A 12,476-nucleotide genomic window follows, 5' to 3' on the forward strand; every position below is an offset into this window, starting at 1 on the left:
AATTATTTTATTAAAAATTTATAATTTTAAAAATAAAAATATAAAAAAATTAATTTCTTAAAAAAAATAGAAAAAAATTTAAAATAATGTTGTATTTAAAACAATATCGGTAATTGTTATTGAATAAAAATTACCTAACAAATCAAATATAATGTGATTTAATTTACGTTTTGTCAATGATAAATAAGGATTAATGTTAATTTTTTATCTTTTCAGAAAATTTAACGCAAAATAAGATATCTCAATTTTATAAGTTTTAATTGAATTCTTCTCTATAATAGAGAATCATTTAAATTGAATAAGTTTGAAGCATTTATATAATTATTTGTTTAGTCAATAAATCTGATAATTTTTTAAGACTCAAGAAATTATTGACAAGGAAATATATGATGAATTACGAAATTTTGTTTATTAATTATTCTTAGAGTTTGATATTTAAAAACGAAAAAAATAAGCATATTTATTTCTTTTGTTTTTTCACTATTTATAAGAAAATGAAGGCCTCTTTAGATTTAAATATATATATTTTGGCCTACTATTTAAAAAAAGATAAAAACAAATATAAATATCTATAATATTTAAAAAAATTATCTTTTGTAAATAACTAATATATATTATAGTTTATTTATACTCTCTTTAAATCAGGATAATATTATTTCCATTAATTTTTAAACTATGATTTTTTTTCGATTATATGTGTGTGTGCGCGCTTTTATAATTTAGCATTATAAAGATTTTTTATAGTAATTTTAATAAAATATAATATAAATAAAATTACATCAATATTAAAATAATGACAAAAAAAACATTTATATAATAAATTTAAAAAATAAATAATATATTAACAAAAGAAACAAAATTAATTTCTCATAAACAATAAAAAATCGAAACAACAAAAAAACAAACTCATGCCTGTTGGGCCGCTAGTAACAATAAAGAGATACATCGGCCAACCGGCCAGGTGGTGCCGCCTTGGGAAACCTATAAATAGCTATTCACGGCAGTTTCCATGATACTGCATTCAATCAGAGAAAATCAGTTTCTTCCTCTTCCTACATTTTGTAATTTGGGCTCGGGAGAACACCAAAACGGAGAATCGTTCTTCGTTCACCGTGACGAGGAAGAAAGAACACTGATGCCGCCTTAACCTATTACCTTCTACTGGTTTGGTTTCTTGATCTTGAACGTTACCTCTATGCTCGATACAATGATGTGATCTTTTGGAGACATTGGAAACAATAAAGAATTGCTCTTTCAATTTGTTCACAGGATTGTACTTAGCAGAAGCCTTGAAAGTGAAGGAACCATTGTGGGATGAACCAAAAATTCAAGAGGATGAAATGTTATCAGAAATTGGTGTTTAACACAATTCTTGAAGAGGATGAAATGTTACAAATGCTCCTAGATTCAACGAACATGAAAAGTTAAGAGGAAAACGGTAATGATAGTAATTAATTTGATATTTATTATTTAACATTTATACGGTTAGCTTCAACGATGGGATTTTGGAAAAGATCAAATATTGTTCCATGATTCAGATAAAACGGGAACAACAATCTTGATTTTTGTTGATGGGGCAACATGGAGTCATGGTGAGGAAAAACTATTCAAATGATTGAATTTAAGTAAGTGCATTGTATCAAGAACATGCATGATCAGGATTTTGTCAAATTAAAGCATACTCAGAAATCAAAGGAATCGCTAGTGGAGACGCACCATTCAACAAAAGGGTGATACTGAGTCCATCCAGAAGACTGTGTGGCTGATGAATGAATATCGGCACTTCACGTTTTTCAGGCTGCAAGGAAAATTGCTCTCTAAGAAATCCCGGGACCAGAATACTCCAATGTATTGAAGAATTTGATAACAAATTTTCTAAATTCGTTTCGATATAATGATATATTTCAGGAAGAAAAGGGTTCCTTTCAGTGGAAAGTAATAGATAATATAAGCCAGAAGAAAAATCAGAACAGGTAGGTTTGTGTTGCCAAGTTCCTGGTCTGCATTTTGTTAGATTTTTCTGTATAATTGTTCAGCTTAAGGTCCCAGTTCCCACGCTGATCCTTTGCCCTATAGCTACACAAATACTAGTGTGAAATTTTTTTAAGAAATGAAGCAGTCTGAATAAAAGTTGCTGCTATATGTACCGTTTGACCTGTTGCTTTATTGATGATTTCCCATCTTTTGAAAATAGAATGAGGTCTGTCATCCCAATATCACTAACAGGTTCCTTCTTTTTTGATCTTTTGAGCAAACTTTTAAAATGATTATGGTGTTAGGCTTATTAGTTAGATATTTTGTCTCTTAAAAATAACAGTAGGGACTGGAATGGATGGTCAGATTAGCATCAGGATAAGTGAAATTACAGCTAGATACATAAGATTGTTTGTGTAATATTAACGTTTTTTCTAAGTAAAACATGAACATTAAGGCCAATTAAGAACATTGTTTTTTACCTGCTAATTTCTATATCTATCACTCTGTAAAAACTTGTCACCAGATGAACTTTGAAGCTTGAAATCATAGTAAGATGGGGTATCAAAAGATACACAAGATGGGTGCAAACAGAGAGATCCATTCGGCAAAGGCAAAAAGCAACAAGAAACTGAATTGCAAGGCATTATGCTAAACCAAACCATCTAATCAGCTCTGATCTTCTCCTCAACACTTGACTTGCTAAGAATCACTACACCAATAATGATGAGTAAGGCACCTGCAAACCACTGTGGAAGAGTTATTTTGCATGAGAACATGTTGAACAATGACAGGCAGATGAAATAACAAGAATACGATTGAGAAAAGTAAGTCGTTTCTTTGTGGCATATTAACAAACAGTTGGTGTGGTGTGGTGTTGTGTACCTGAGGAGAGAGTGATTCGTGGAAGAAGAAGAAACCAGCCAAACCGGAAGAGATGAAATTAGTGGCGAAATTGGTGACGGTTGCTTGAAGCGAAGAGAGGGATTTGAGGCTGTTGACATAGCATCCCCACATGGTGACATTGAAGAGGGCCACAAAGGCGTACCTAAGAAACTATGATGAAAAGTTAGGATGTACGGTTGGTTTATTTGATGAGAAATAGGAATGAATAGAATAGAATAGAATACCTGATGAGGAAGGGGGAGCTTAGCGGAAATAGCAGCAAGGGCGGCGTTGAAACCAGCACATACTGCCCACCCATATCCATACCCTCCTCTTGATCCTGCATCCATGCTCACAACTCCCTCACAACTCATTCACTCCTCTACCAACATCACGTTTCCTCTACTATTTAATTTTTTTACATTAATCACTAAATATATATTAAATAATAAACATAATAATTAATTTAATAGTTCATCTTTTATGTGCTTATATTATTTTTTATTTTTTTAACATACTTACACGAAAAAAATCCTTAGAAAATTATAAAATAATAAAATAAAACATTAACCACAATTAAATTTATAACTTCTTTAATCTTTAAATTTCACTATCTTTCTTTCTACCTAGTTTCATGTTTAAATTTCAATGTCTTTTTTTTTTAGAAATTTAGGTACAGTTAATTTAGTTAATTTAATGTAAAGATGATAGTTAAAAATTATTAAATAATTTAACAAATTTAATTAAATTTATAAATTATCGTCTAATAATTTTTAACTATTAACTTTACATGAAATTAATTACACCTAAATTTTCACATTCTCTCAAACGTGAGTTTAATTGTACAATAATTTGTTATTGAACTAATCATTTTAGTTAGGGTATTCACAGGATATAAATAACTCGATTATCTACCCAAATTGACCCGACCTAATTATATTGGTTTTGAATCTGATAGGTAAGTAGATACAAATACAATTGGATAAGATTCGGTCAAATCTGACTTTAATTGGACCCGAATCGATCCAATTTAGGTTAATCGGTTCGAATTGATTCAAATTTATTAACTAAAAAAATATAAATCCGAATCCATTTAAATTTAATGGATTCAGTTTTTTTTTTTAATTCAAACCAATTCAACATGTAAACACTTCTCATTTTAATTATCATTCATTTATAGTAAGATTTTACAACAATAGATTATTGAATTAATCATTTTAGTTTGTTAATATATTGTTCAACATTTACAATACTTAAAAGGATTCACCTTGAAATTTGTCATACTTATAGGGATTGAAACCATGCAAATGCTAGCGATGCAAAAAAAGATGTAAGGAAAATGGAAGTATGTTGTGCAGTACATGCAAGTAAATTTTTATAATGATCCTTGAAATTTACGCGATTATCTGTTTTAATTTTTGAAATTTAAAATTATTTATAATAGTCCTTCAGAATTAAGTTCGGACACTAATGTAGTCTCTCAATTTTTTTTGACGATAACTACATAAGTAGAATGCTAAAATGGTATCCTCTCAATCACGTTGGATGATAGATAAATAACGTCGTTTACCTTTTGACACCTAAAAAAGTCAGAAACTTCATCATTTTGTATATGAAAGTCAAAGAAATGGTTTTGACCCATAGTAAAGTAGTCTTCTTCTCTATCTCTACTATTCTTCTTCGTTTTCTGATCAATGGTACTAGTAAAGGATTATTGAAATTCTTCGTCATTTAGGTTGAACTGATGCACAATTAGGTTAAAGTGGAAATCAGTGTTTTGAAGGAAAGAGGTTGCTTCCCTCTCGTTCTTAGCCAACGTAATCGTTAATGTTAGAGTTTAGTGGTTTTAAATTTTTTTAATTTATTTTTGAAATGCATGTATGATTGTGCTCTATAGTGTCAATGCTCTTAATAAAAATTCGTTATGCTTTCTTGTTACTATTTTTTCTAGGATGTTGATTACTTATATATTGGGTTGGAGTTTGGGGGTGTTCTACTTTTTTATGAATGGAACAGGGGATGATATTAACAGTGTTAAGACTATGCAATTTTAAACTGTTTTTTGAATTTTAGTTTTCATCTACTTAGTAGACAAAAAGTAGTGTATAATGTATGATCTTTGTCTCTGGCTCATAATGTTAATGATGCATAATTTTATTCTAAGGCTATATGATCTCTTTTGTGATTGTATAGATAACTGAATTGATTGATATCACGATACATCATGAAGGTAATTTAGAAAAAAATTTAGACAAAGACCAGAGAAAAATCATGTCATTATTCATGTTTTAACTATATGCACTCTTGGGTCAGAAAGGTCTTTGATTGAAGAAGTAAAATTGGATTGCCAAGATATGGTGCAATACCAGATGAAGTGATACAAGTGATTGAGTAAGAAGGGTCTCTTACTTGTCAAAAGTTTGAAGCTATCAATGACTCTTTGGATGAGGGTTTGAACAAGAACAAGAACAAGACAATGATGATATAGAATGACAATGATGATATAAATAAAAGTGTCGATTTTATAGCCAAAGGGCCACTTGTGAACTGATGATAAAGGCAAAGTTTGGTAAAGAAATAATTAATGAAGATAAAGAGGAATAAGAAGATAAGAAAAAGGAGAACAGAAGTTGAAGAAGAATTTAAATTAGACAAATAATGAGAAAAATTAGGATTTTAGGGACCAAATTGGGTACAAATACAACCCTAGTCATGTCAACTAGCTATTGCCGCGTCCAGCAAGGCAGGGAGGGTGCCACTTCAGCACTCCGTTTGTCCAGCCATCACCAAAAAGGGTCAAGAGACTACAATGATGTCCAGACTTGAATCTGAAAGATCATTATAGATAATTTTAAATTTTGGAAACCAAAACAGAATCGCATAAATCTCAGAGACCATCACGAAAATTTACTCTGATTTTGCATGGTCAAAACTCAAAATAATGTCGTCAATCACTTTTGAGGTACCGTGTTATTCCCATTTGAAGCAACTACCTATCATAAAGAGATAAATTACAAATGATACCCGAATGCACAAGGTGAAATACAGATATGTAGAAATAAATAAAATGGATCAATGTGATGTTAGAAACAAAATCAATGACAACTATGATTCTACGATCCTTTCGGTCATAACATCACCAGAGCCAAAAATGCCCCCACAACGGATATCAAATACTGAAGACTACACATTTGCATGTTCAAAGATGCTTTCGAGGGGCTTGAAGGTCCAAGTGCCGTCGGAGCCAAACTCATTCCACCACCACTCGAGTTAGAACTGCCATCAAGATTCAATGCTCAAAATCAGATATAAGATTTCTTTAAAAAAGGGTAACAATTATTCTTGAATCAAATAAACTTAAGCATGGATGTGCATGGATTAAGATTTTTTATACCTTCCAGTGTATATACAGGATCCATAACCTGCAATGGATTACAATGAATTAATTGCTTAGGTAACTTTCTAAGGAATAAGCTAATAGGAACCAGGACACTAAATTCAACATGCTGTTCATGGTATATAGTAAACATAAAATGATACAAATTCCATGGCATCTTAGTAAGCATGCAATTTGAAAATAACAATGTGTGCAAATCCAAGGAAAGAACTCGGAAGTGATAAAAGTGTAGGATACCAAAAGAGTAGAGTTAAAATAGAAACAAAAATATATCAACTTACTAGGATCCCTTGTAGTAATTGTAGCAGTTCCATCAAAGTCACATGTTCCTCCAGTACTATGAGTTTTCTGATAATAATCATTAAAAGCAAAAGAGGCGTGGCTTTTCACATTATTTGGGAGATAGCATGGCTGCCCTTGTTGAATAGCGGCACAGTTTGCTCCACCTTGTCCACAAGCATAGTTCAGGCCAGCTTGCAACTTATCACTGTCTGCACCATCTTTTGCCACACAAAAAACTGATGCAGATGTTCCATTAATCTGGCCAGAAGTACTTAAACTCAACGGATAAATAGCACTACCATTAGCATAAAAGATTCCCCAATTTTTTTCTGATATTGGTCCATTCCTCTTGTCTTCATTAAATAGTTCATATATGTATGCACTTATAGGCATGTTCACCTGACTAGGGGGCCCTGAATCATTCAGGACTCGCCGAATCAGGTTATTGTTGTATGTCTCAGCATTTCCTACAGTAGCATCTGGTTCATTTGATCCACCCAACGATGGCCAGCCAGTCTCAGTCACAACAACAGGTATATCACTGAAATCTAAGGCATCTATAGAATAGTAGGCAGCATCCACCATAGCATCAAACATGCTGTTATAGTGGAATAGAGTGTTTGGGTCAACAATTTGCTTCACCGAAGGAAGGGGTTTGAAAAGAGCATATTCAATCGGGAAAATGCCGTCTCCTTTAGTGTATCCATAATAAGGGTAGGCGTTTAACATGAAAGAGGAATTTGTGTTCTTCAAAAACTGAAGCAGTTGGACCATTGTAGAGTTCCATGAAGAGTTAAAGGTGGCAGTAGAAGGAGGAAAAGGCTTGGGGATAATATCCATAGAGTGTGGTGTTGAGACTTTGACCCGAAAGTTGAGGTTTGCAGCAACCAGGGCTTTGTGAAGAGAATTCATGGCAGGAACCAGAACCGGGGCAACATTCGGGATTGTCGAAAGAACCTCACTGCCAACTGCTATTGCTGTGATATTAGTTGATGGCACATAAGCAAGTACATTTTTATTAATCCAGGCTGCAGCTGCTGATGGAGATTCTCCTATTCTTAGTACCTCCTCATTGGTGACACCAACGATTACTTCAATACTAGTGTTTGAAAGGGCTTGTAGTAAGTGAGTGTCAGCATCATATAGACGAATATGAGTAATTTGATGGGCCTTTAGTATAGCAACAACATTTGAAGCAGCCGGCAAGTCAGAAACATCAGTTCCAATGTTTACGCCAACAAATCCACCTATAAGTTCCAGTTGATCCAAATCAACAACTGATTGTAACAATTCCATATCATACAGTAGAGGGAAACACCCCCCATATTTTATGTTCAATAAACAAACAAGCAAACATAAGAGACTCAGCATTCAGCTTGCAGGGTTAATGATTTCACAGTTAGAATCCTAATAGACAAGGAGATGTACCGGTAACAAAAGTAGGTTGCAATCATTTAAAAAGTATCCCCCTTTGGTCCTTTTCAGAGCCCCTATTCCTCTAACACCCAATTGATGAACAAGACCAAGCTTAGATTATGAATGATACCGTTAAGTATATGGACAGAACCCCCTAAGAAGCAAGCTTAGTATATTGGCAGGACTTATCTTGGGAATGCCTTAGAATTCATATAAAATCCAATCCCACAGCCAATGCCATGATAAATTTCATTTTACGACTAATTATTTTGTGAAGGGGAAGAGTTTTAAGTCTGTAAGAAACATGCTTATTGTTTAGGCTGCAGATATGAATCATTTGGTGTTGAGTATTGATTCAAAACCTGGTTTGGATCAACATGATAATAATATCTTGGACATTTTCCAAAGTGAGATCGCTAAAAAAAACAGAGATGTATGATTATAAATTACCTGATGCAGTGGTTAGCATAGCTAGTGTGAGCAGAAAGACATTTGTGAGGCATTTTTTAAGATTCATCACATCCAATATCATCTCAGCCGGCAAGTTCAACCCAAAATTACTGCCAATCAAAGCCTGCACAACCAGACTTCAGCAAATAATAAAACATGTGATATATAACATATCGCATAAAAAATATTTCCATAAATTCTGAAAAATGTTATACTATTTGCTATTTTATTTAAGTCTCAACTTCTCTTAGTAGACCTCTATCAACATTATTCATGGACCATGAGAAACAATTTCTCTTATGGTATATTATTTCCATGCAACAACATTTGTAACATCTAGCATCAAATTAAACTATGCATTGCCATTCAGATTACAGCCCAGCATAACTTACAAAAAGTACTTAATTCATAGTTCACATTTCTACAACAAATTCAATAACCTCAGAGTTTATTCCTCTAGAATTCTTATGGGCACAGCCACTCAGGAAGTTTAATTAAGTCTTGTGGTGCCTCTTCATTATCTGCATCTGGACTTTGTTCTTCTCCATAACCATTTTTAACTAATATTGTAATAATAAGTAAATACCGAAAAGGAAATTTATGTTATAGCAAATTTTATCAAGAAATGTAAAAAGGAAAACAAAGAGCAATGGGGGCCTAGCTTCATACCCAAAAAAGGGTTTACATTTTACCATGAAACGAAAAGAAGCATGGAGGAGTTGCTAAAAGAAAAATGCGGTAAATGACTAAATGAAGCTACATGTATATAAATGCAAAGAAAACCTGATCTAAATATAGAAAACCTGTAAGAGTTAGTGTTGTTGAATAGCTCCTCTTCTCGCTCAAGTAAGTGAGTGATTGATGACTTGGAGAGTTGAAGCAGAAGAGAGAAGCCACCCAGCAGCGGCGGCAGAAGAAGAAAACCCCTGCATCAATTCAATTCCATTCAAATTTCAAAACCTACATGGTTAAAAAGTAGTGGCCATAATGGAAGATTCAAGTTCACATTTCCCAACACACGCACAATTTTTGTTTAAAATAAAAAAAGGAAAGGGAAAACATAGAGACACACAAACACATACCGCAAGGTTTGAAAGAGTTTGGTAGGTAGTAGGAGAAGAGTTAGTGATTGAAATGTGAATGTGATGATGATGGAGAGTGTTCGTTGTGTTGAAGAGTGAGTGAAGTGAAGAGAGTGAAGAGAGTGAAGAGGTATTAAGTGCAGAGCTAAACGACAAAAAGAACAACAGCTCAACATCACTGCCGTTTATTTAGGCTTCTCTAGCCTCTTCTGTCTTCCTCTTCCCTTCTCATCATTTTGAAATTATTATATTTTAGAGAAATGCTATTGAATACATATATCATGTGAATTAAGTTAAATTGAGTAGATAACAGGGTTAGTGGGAATACGTACTCCGTACTCTGTACAATTTTGAAAATCGAAGATGAGCGGTGGAGTGAGCGGGGAAGAGACTTTGAGGGTGAAACACGGTGAGGCAGCCGATAATGTCGGCGGAAGAGATAAGGGGGAGAGCGGGGGAGGGATTGCATCAGGAGAAAAGGAGGATCATATTTCGGGAGGGGTTTCTAAGCCTTTGAAGGTTTCTTTCAGGACAAGATTGCTAAAGCTTTTTCACTTGTTGAAACTTTATCGGGAGATAACATTGCGATATTTTTTGGGAAGCAAGGAGATCTCTTACCACCGAGTGTCACATTTACCCAAGAAGCTAAGAATTGCTTGGCAGAACCTTATAAGGATGCTATAGTGATTAAGGTGCTAGGTAAACATTATAGCTACACTGCATTGTCTCATAAACTCCGAACGGTATGGAGGATTAAGGGAGGTTTTGATTTATTGGACGTGGGATTTGACTACTTTCTTGTGAAGTTTGATGTGGCTGAGGAGCGAGAAAAGGTTCTCTTAGGAGGTCCATGGATGATTGAGGGAAATTATGTGGCTGTGAAGCCTTGGGACCAAGAGTTTAGATAAAGTGAAAACTGTTTTGGAGCAACTTTAGTGTGGATTAGAATTTCTGGATTACCAATTTGGTGCTACCAAGAAGATGCAATGCTCCGTGTTGCGGCTGCAGTTGGCATTCCCGTTAAGGTTGATTTGGCAACAAAATTAGCTGAAAGAGGACGATATGCTCGAGCCTGTGTTCAGATAGATTTAGGATTGCCAGTGACTAAGAAGATTCTTGTTGAAGGTGTTGAATATGAGGTTGAATATGAAAGTCTTCACCTTATTTGTGGCTCCTGTCTCAAGTTTGGTCATGATATGAAGGTGTGCAAGACTGACAGCAATGCAGGAGGAGGAACTAATGCCAAGGTGATCAGCGATGTAGCAAAACAGCCAGAAAGCTCAAATTCAAAAAATCCAGTGCATGTGGAAAAGGCAAGTTTTTATTTTGGCAGGAATCTTGGAGATGAGACTGTAAATGTTACTGTCCCGAATTTGGTGGAGAGTGATTTGCATGCTGTTCATGTAGACCATGCACAACATGAGGATTTGGAAGGTTGGACTCAAGTGATTAGGAAAGGAAAGTATAAAATGGGTCAAAAGCCTTCTCCTAGTACCCATCAGGTCCAACCAAAAGCAAAGAAGACTCCTAACAAGGCTACCAGTACTTGGACAAGGCCTAACCACCAACGTACAACACATGCTATTGGATCCAAAGTAAAATTAAGCAGGGGCATCAATATTGGAAAATCGGTTAGTGTGGCTTCTTCGGGGACCCGGCACAATGTTCATTATCAGCAGCAATGTGAGACAACAAATGGCACTGTGCGAAAGCGTCCTCGCCCAAACTCTTTGCAGAATTCACCAGTAGATAAGGATGGAGCATCGACGGCAGGTATGGTGCAAGTTTCGACGGAGAAAATTGGGCTGCCACTTGAGAGTCCATTAAAGGCAGGATTGTCGAAGACAGGGACAACATGTTGAGTCTCGGGTTTGTTATTGGAGCTCCCTTTTTGCTGTTTTTTATGAATAGTTTCAATATCATAGCCTGAAATGTGAAGGGTGCATCTAACAAATTAGCCCGTGTATATTGCAAAATTTTGGTGAGAATATATAAATCATCTTTCTTCTTTTTCTTTAGGACTTATACTGTGTTTAATAATTTGAAGAATTTTTGGGATAAGTTGGGTTTTCATTGTGTTGGTATTGAGGAAGCAGTAGGACACAGGGGTGGCATTTGGTTTCTATCTTCTATTGCTAATGCTTCTTGTGTGGTTATTGATCAAATTGACCAATGTATCACAGTGAAAGTGAGTGTGGGTAACTTAGTTTGGCTTTGTAGTGCAGTATATGGGAGTCCTCAATTCGAAAAAAGATGTATGCTTTGGGATCATTTGCGTTCTATTAATTCAGGCCATAATAGACCATGGATGGCCATTGGTGATTTTAATGAGATTGTGGCACCAGATGAGAGTACAGGTGCTTATTTTTCTTCTCACAGAGCTAGTCTATTAGCTACTACTCTAGATGACTGTGAGCTCTTTGATCTTAAAGTGACTGGTAGGAGATATACTTGGTATAGAGCAGTTCAGGCTAGTAGGGACTTGGCTAAAAGGTTGGATAGAGCTCTAGTTAATGAGGCGTGGATGTCAATTTCCTGAAGGTTATTCTGAAATTCTTAGCAGGCTTCATTCTAATCATTGTCCTATTTTAGTTCGTTGTCATGGTAGCCCCAGAGTGAAAGGTTCTCGTCCTTTTAGGTTCCAAGCTGCGTGGGCAACACATCTTTCTTATAAACATGTTATTAGTAAGGCTTGGAATCAAGAGTTTGGAGGCGTTACTGAAAGGCTTAAGATGGTTCAACAGGCTTCTTTGGACTTCAACTCAAAGATTTTTGGAAATATTTTTGTGCGAAAAAATAAGCTGGAATATCAGATTGATCAGATTCAACGGCTTTTGGAGGTTACCGATGTGTTATCTCTGAGAATTAAAGAAGCTGAACTGAGGGAAGATTATAATAGGCTTTTATTGCAAGAGGAACTTTTTTGGTACCAGAAATCTAGAGAGCAGTGGGTCAAGTATGGGGATAGAAACACTAAATTCTTTCATCTT

General features: G+C 34.8%; 2 protein-coding genes across 7 annotated transcripts; both read right to left on the reverse strand.

Moving 5' to 3' along the window:
- Positions 1 to 2,503: 2,503 nt before the first annotated feature.
- On the reverse strand, positions 2,504 to 3,254 carry LOC107482264 (uncharacterized). 3 transcript variants are annotated; one of them, XM_052258675.1, is made up of 3 exons: positions 3,105 to 3,254; positions 2,860 to 3,022; positions 2,504 to 2,723 (listed from the first exon to the last, which is right to left on the reverse strand). In XM_052258675.1, the coding sequence occupies exons 1-3, from the start codon at positions 3,203 to 3,205 to the stop codon at positions 2,640 to 2,642; spliced, it is 348 nt and encodes a 115-aa protein (XP_052114635.1). In that variant the 5' UTR covers positions 3,206 to 3,254; the 3' UTR covers positions 2,504 to 2,639. The 3 variants fall into 3 exon arrangements, with proteins under 3 accessions (XP_052114635.1, XP_015958193.1, XP_015958192.1); XM_016102707.3 differs by having other exon boundaries at positions 2,504 to 2,713; positions 2,860 to 3,030; XM_016102706.3 differs by having other exon boundaries at positions 2,860 to 3,030.
- Positions 3,255 to 5,489: 2,235 nt separating this feature from the next.
- Positions 5,490 to 9,704, reverse strand: LOC107482262 (glucan endo-1,3-beta-glucosidase 4). Of its 4 annotated transcripts, none has more exons than XM_052258394.1 (8): positions 9,487 to 9,704; positions 9,208 to 9,330; positions 8,405 to 8,541; positions 6,538 to 7,785; positions 6,254 to 6,281; positions 6,000 to 6,135; positions 5,771 to 5,852; positions 5,490 to 5,687 (listed from the first exon to the last, which is right to left on the reverse strand). In XM_052258394.1, exons 1-7 carry the CDS (start codon positions 9,660 to 9,662, stop codon positions 5,811 to 5,813), a joined length of 1,890 nt encoding a protein of 629 aa, XP_052114354.1. In that variant the 5' UTR covers positions 9,663 to 9,704; the 3' UTR covers positions 5,490 to 5,687; positions 5,771 to 5,810. The 4 variants fall into 4 exon arrangements, with proteins under 4 accessions (XP_052114354.1, XP_052114357.1, XP_052114356.1 ...); XM_052258397.1 differs by having other exon boundaries at positions 9,188 to 9,330; positions 9,487 to 9,507; XM_052258396.1 differs by having other exon boundaries at positions 8,405 to 8,528; positions 9,188 to 9,330; positions 9,487 to 9,501.
- Positions 9,705 to 12,476: the final 2,772 nt, after the last annotated feature.

The sequence above is a fragment of the Arachis duranensis genome, chromosome 3 (assembly GCF_000817695.3).
Source record: "Arachis duranensis cultivar V14167 chromosome 3, aradu.V14167.gnm2.J7QH, whole genome shotgun sequence".
NCBI classification, from domain to species: domain Eukaryota; kingdom Viridiplantae; phylum Streptophyta; class Magnoliopsida; order Fabales; family Fabaceae; genus Arachis; species Arachis duranensis.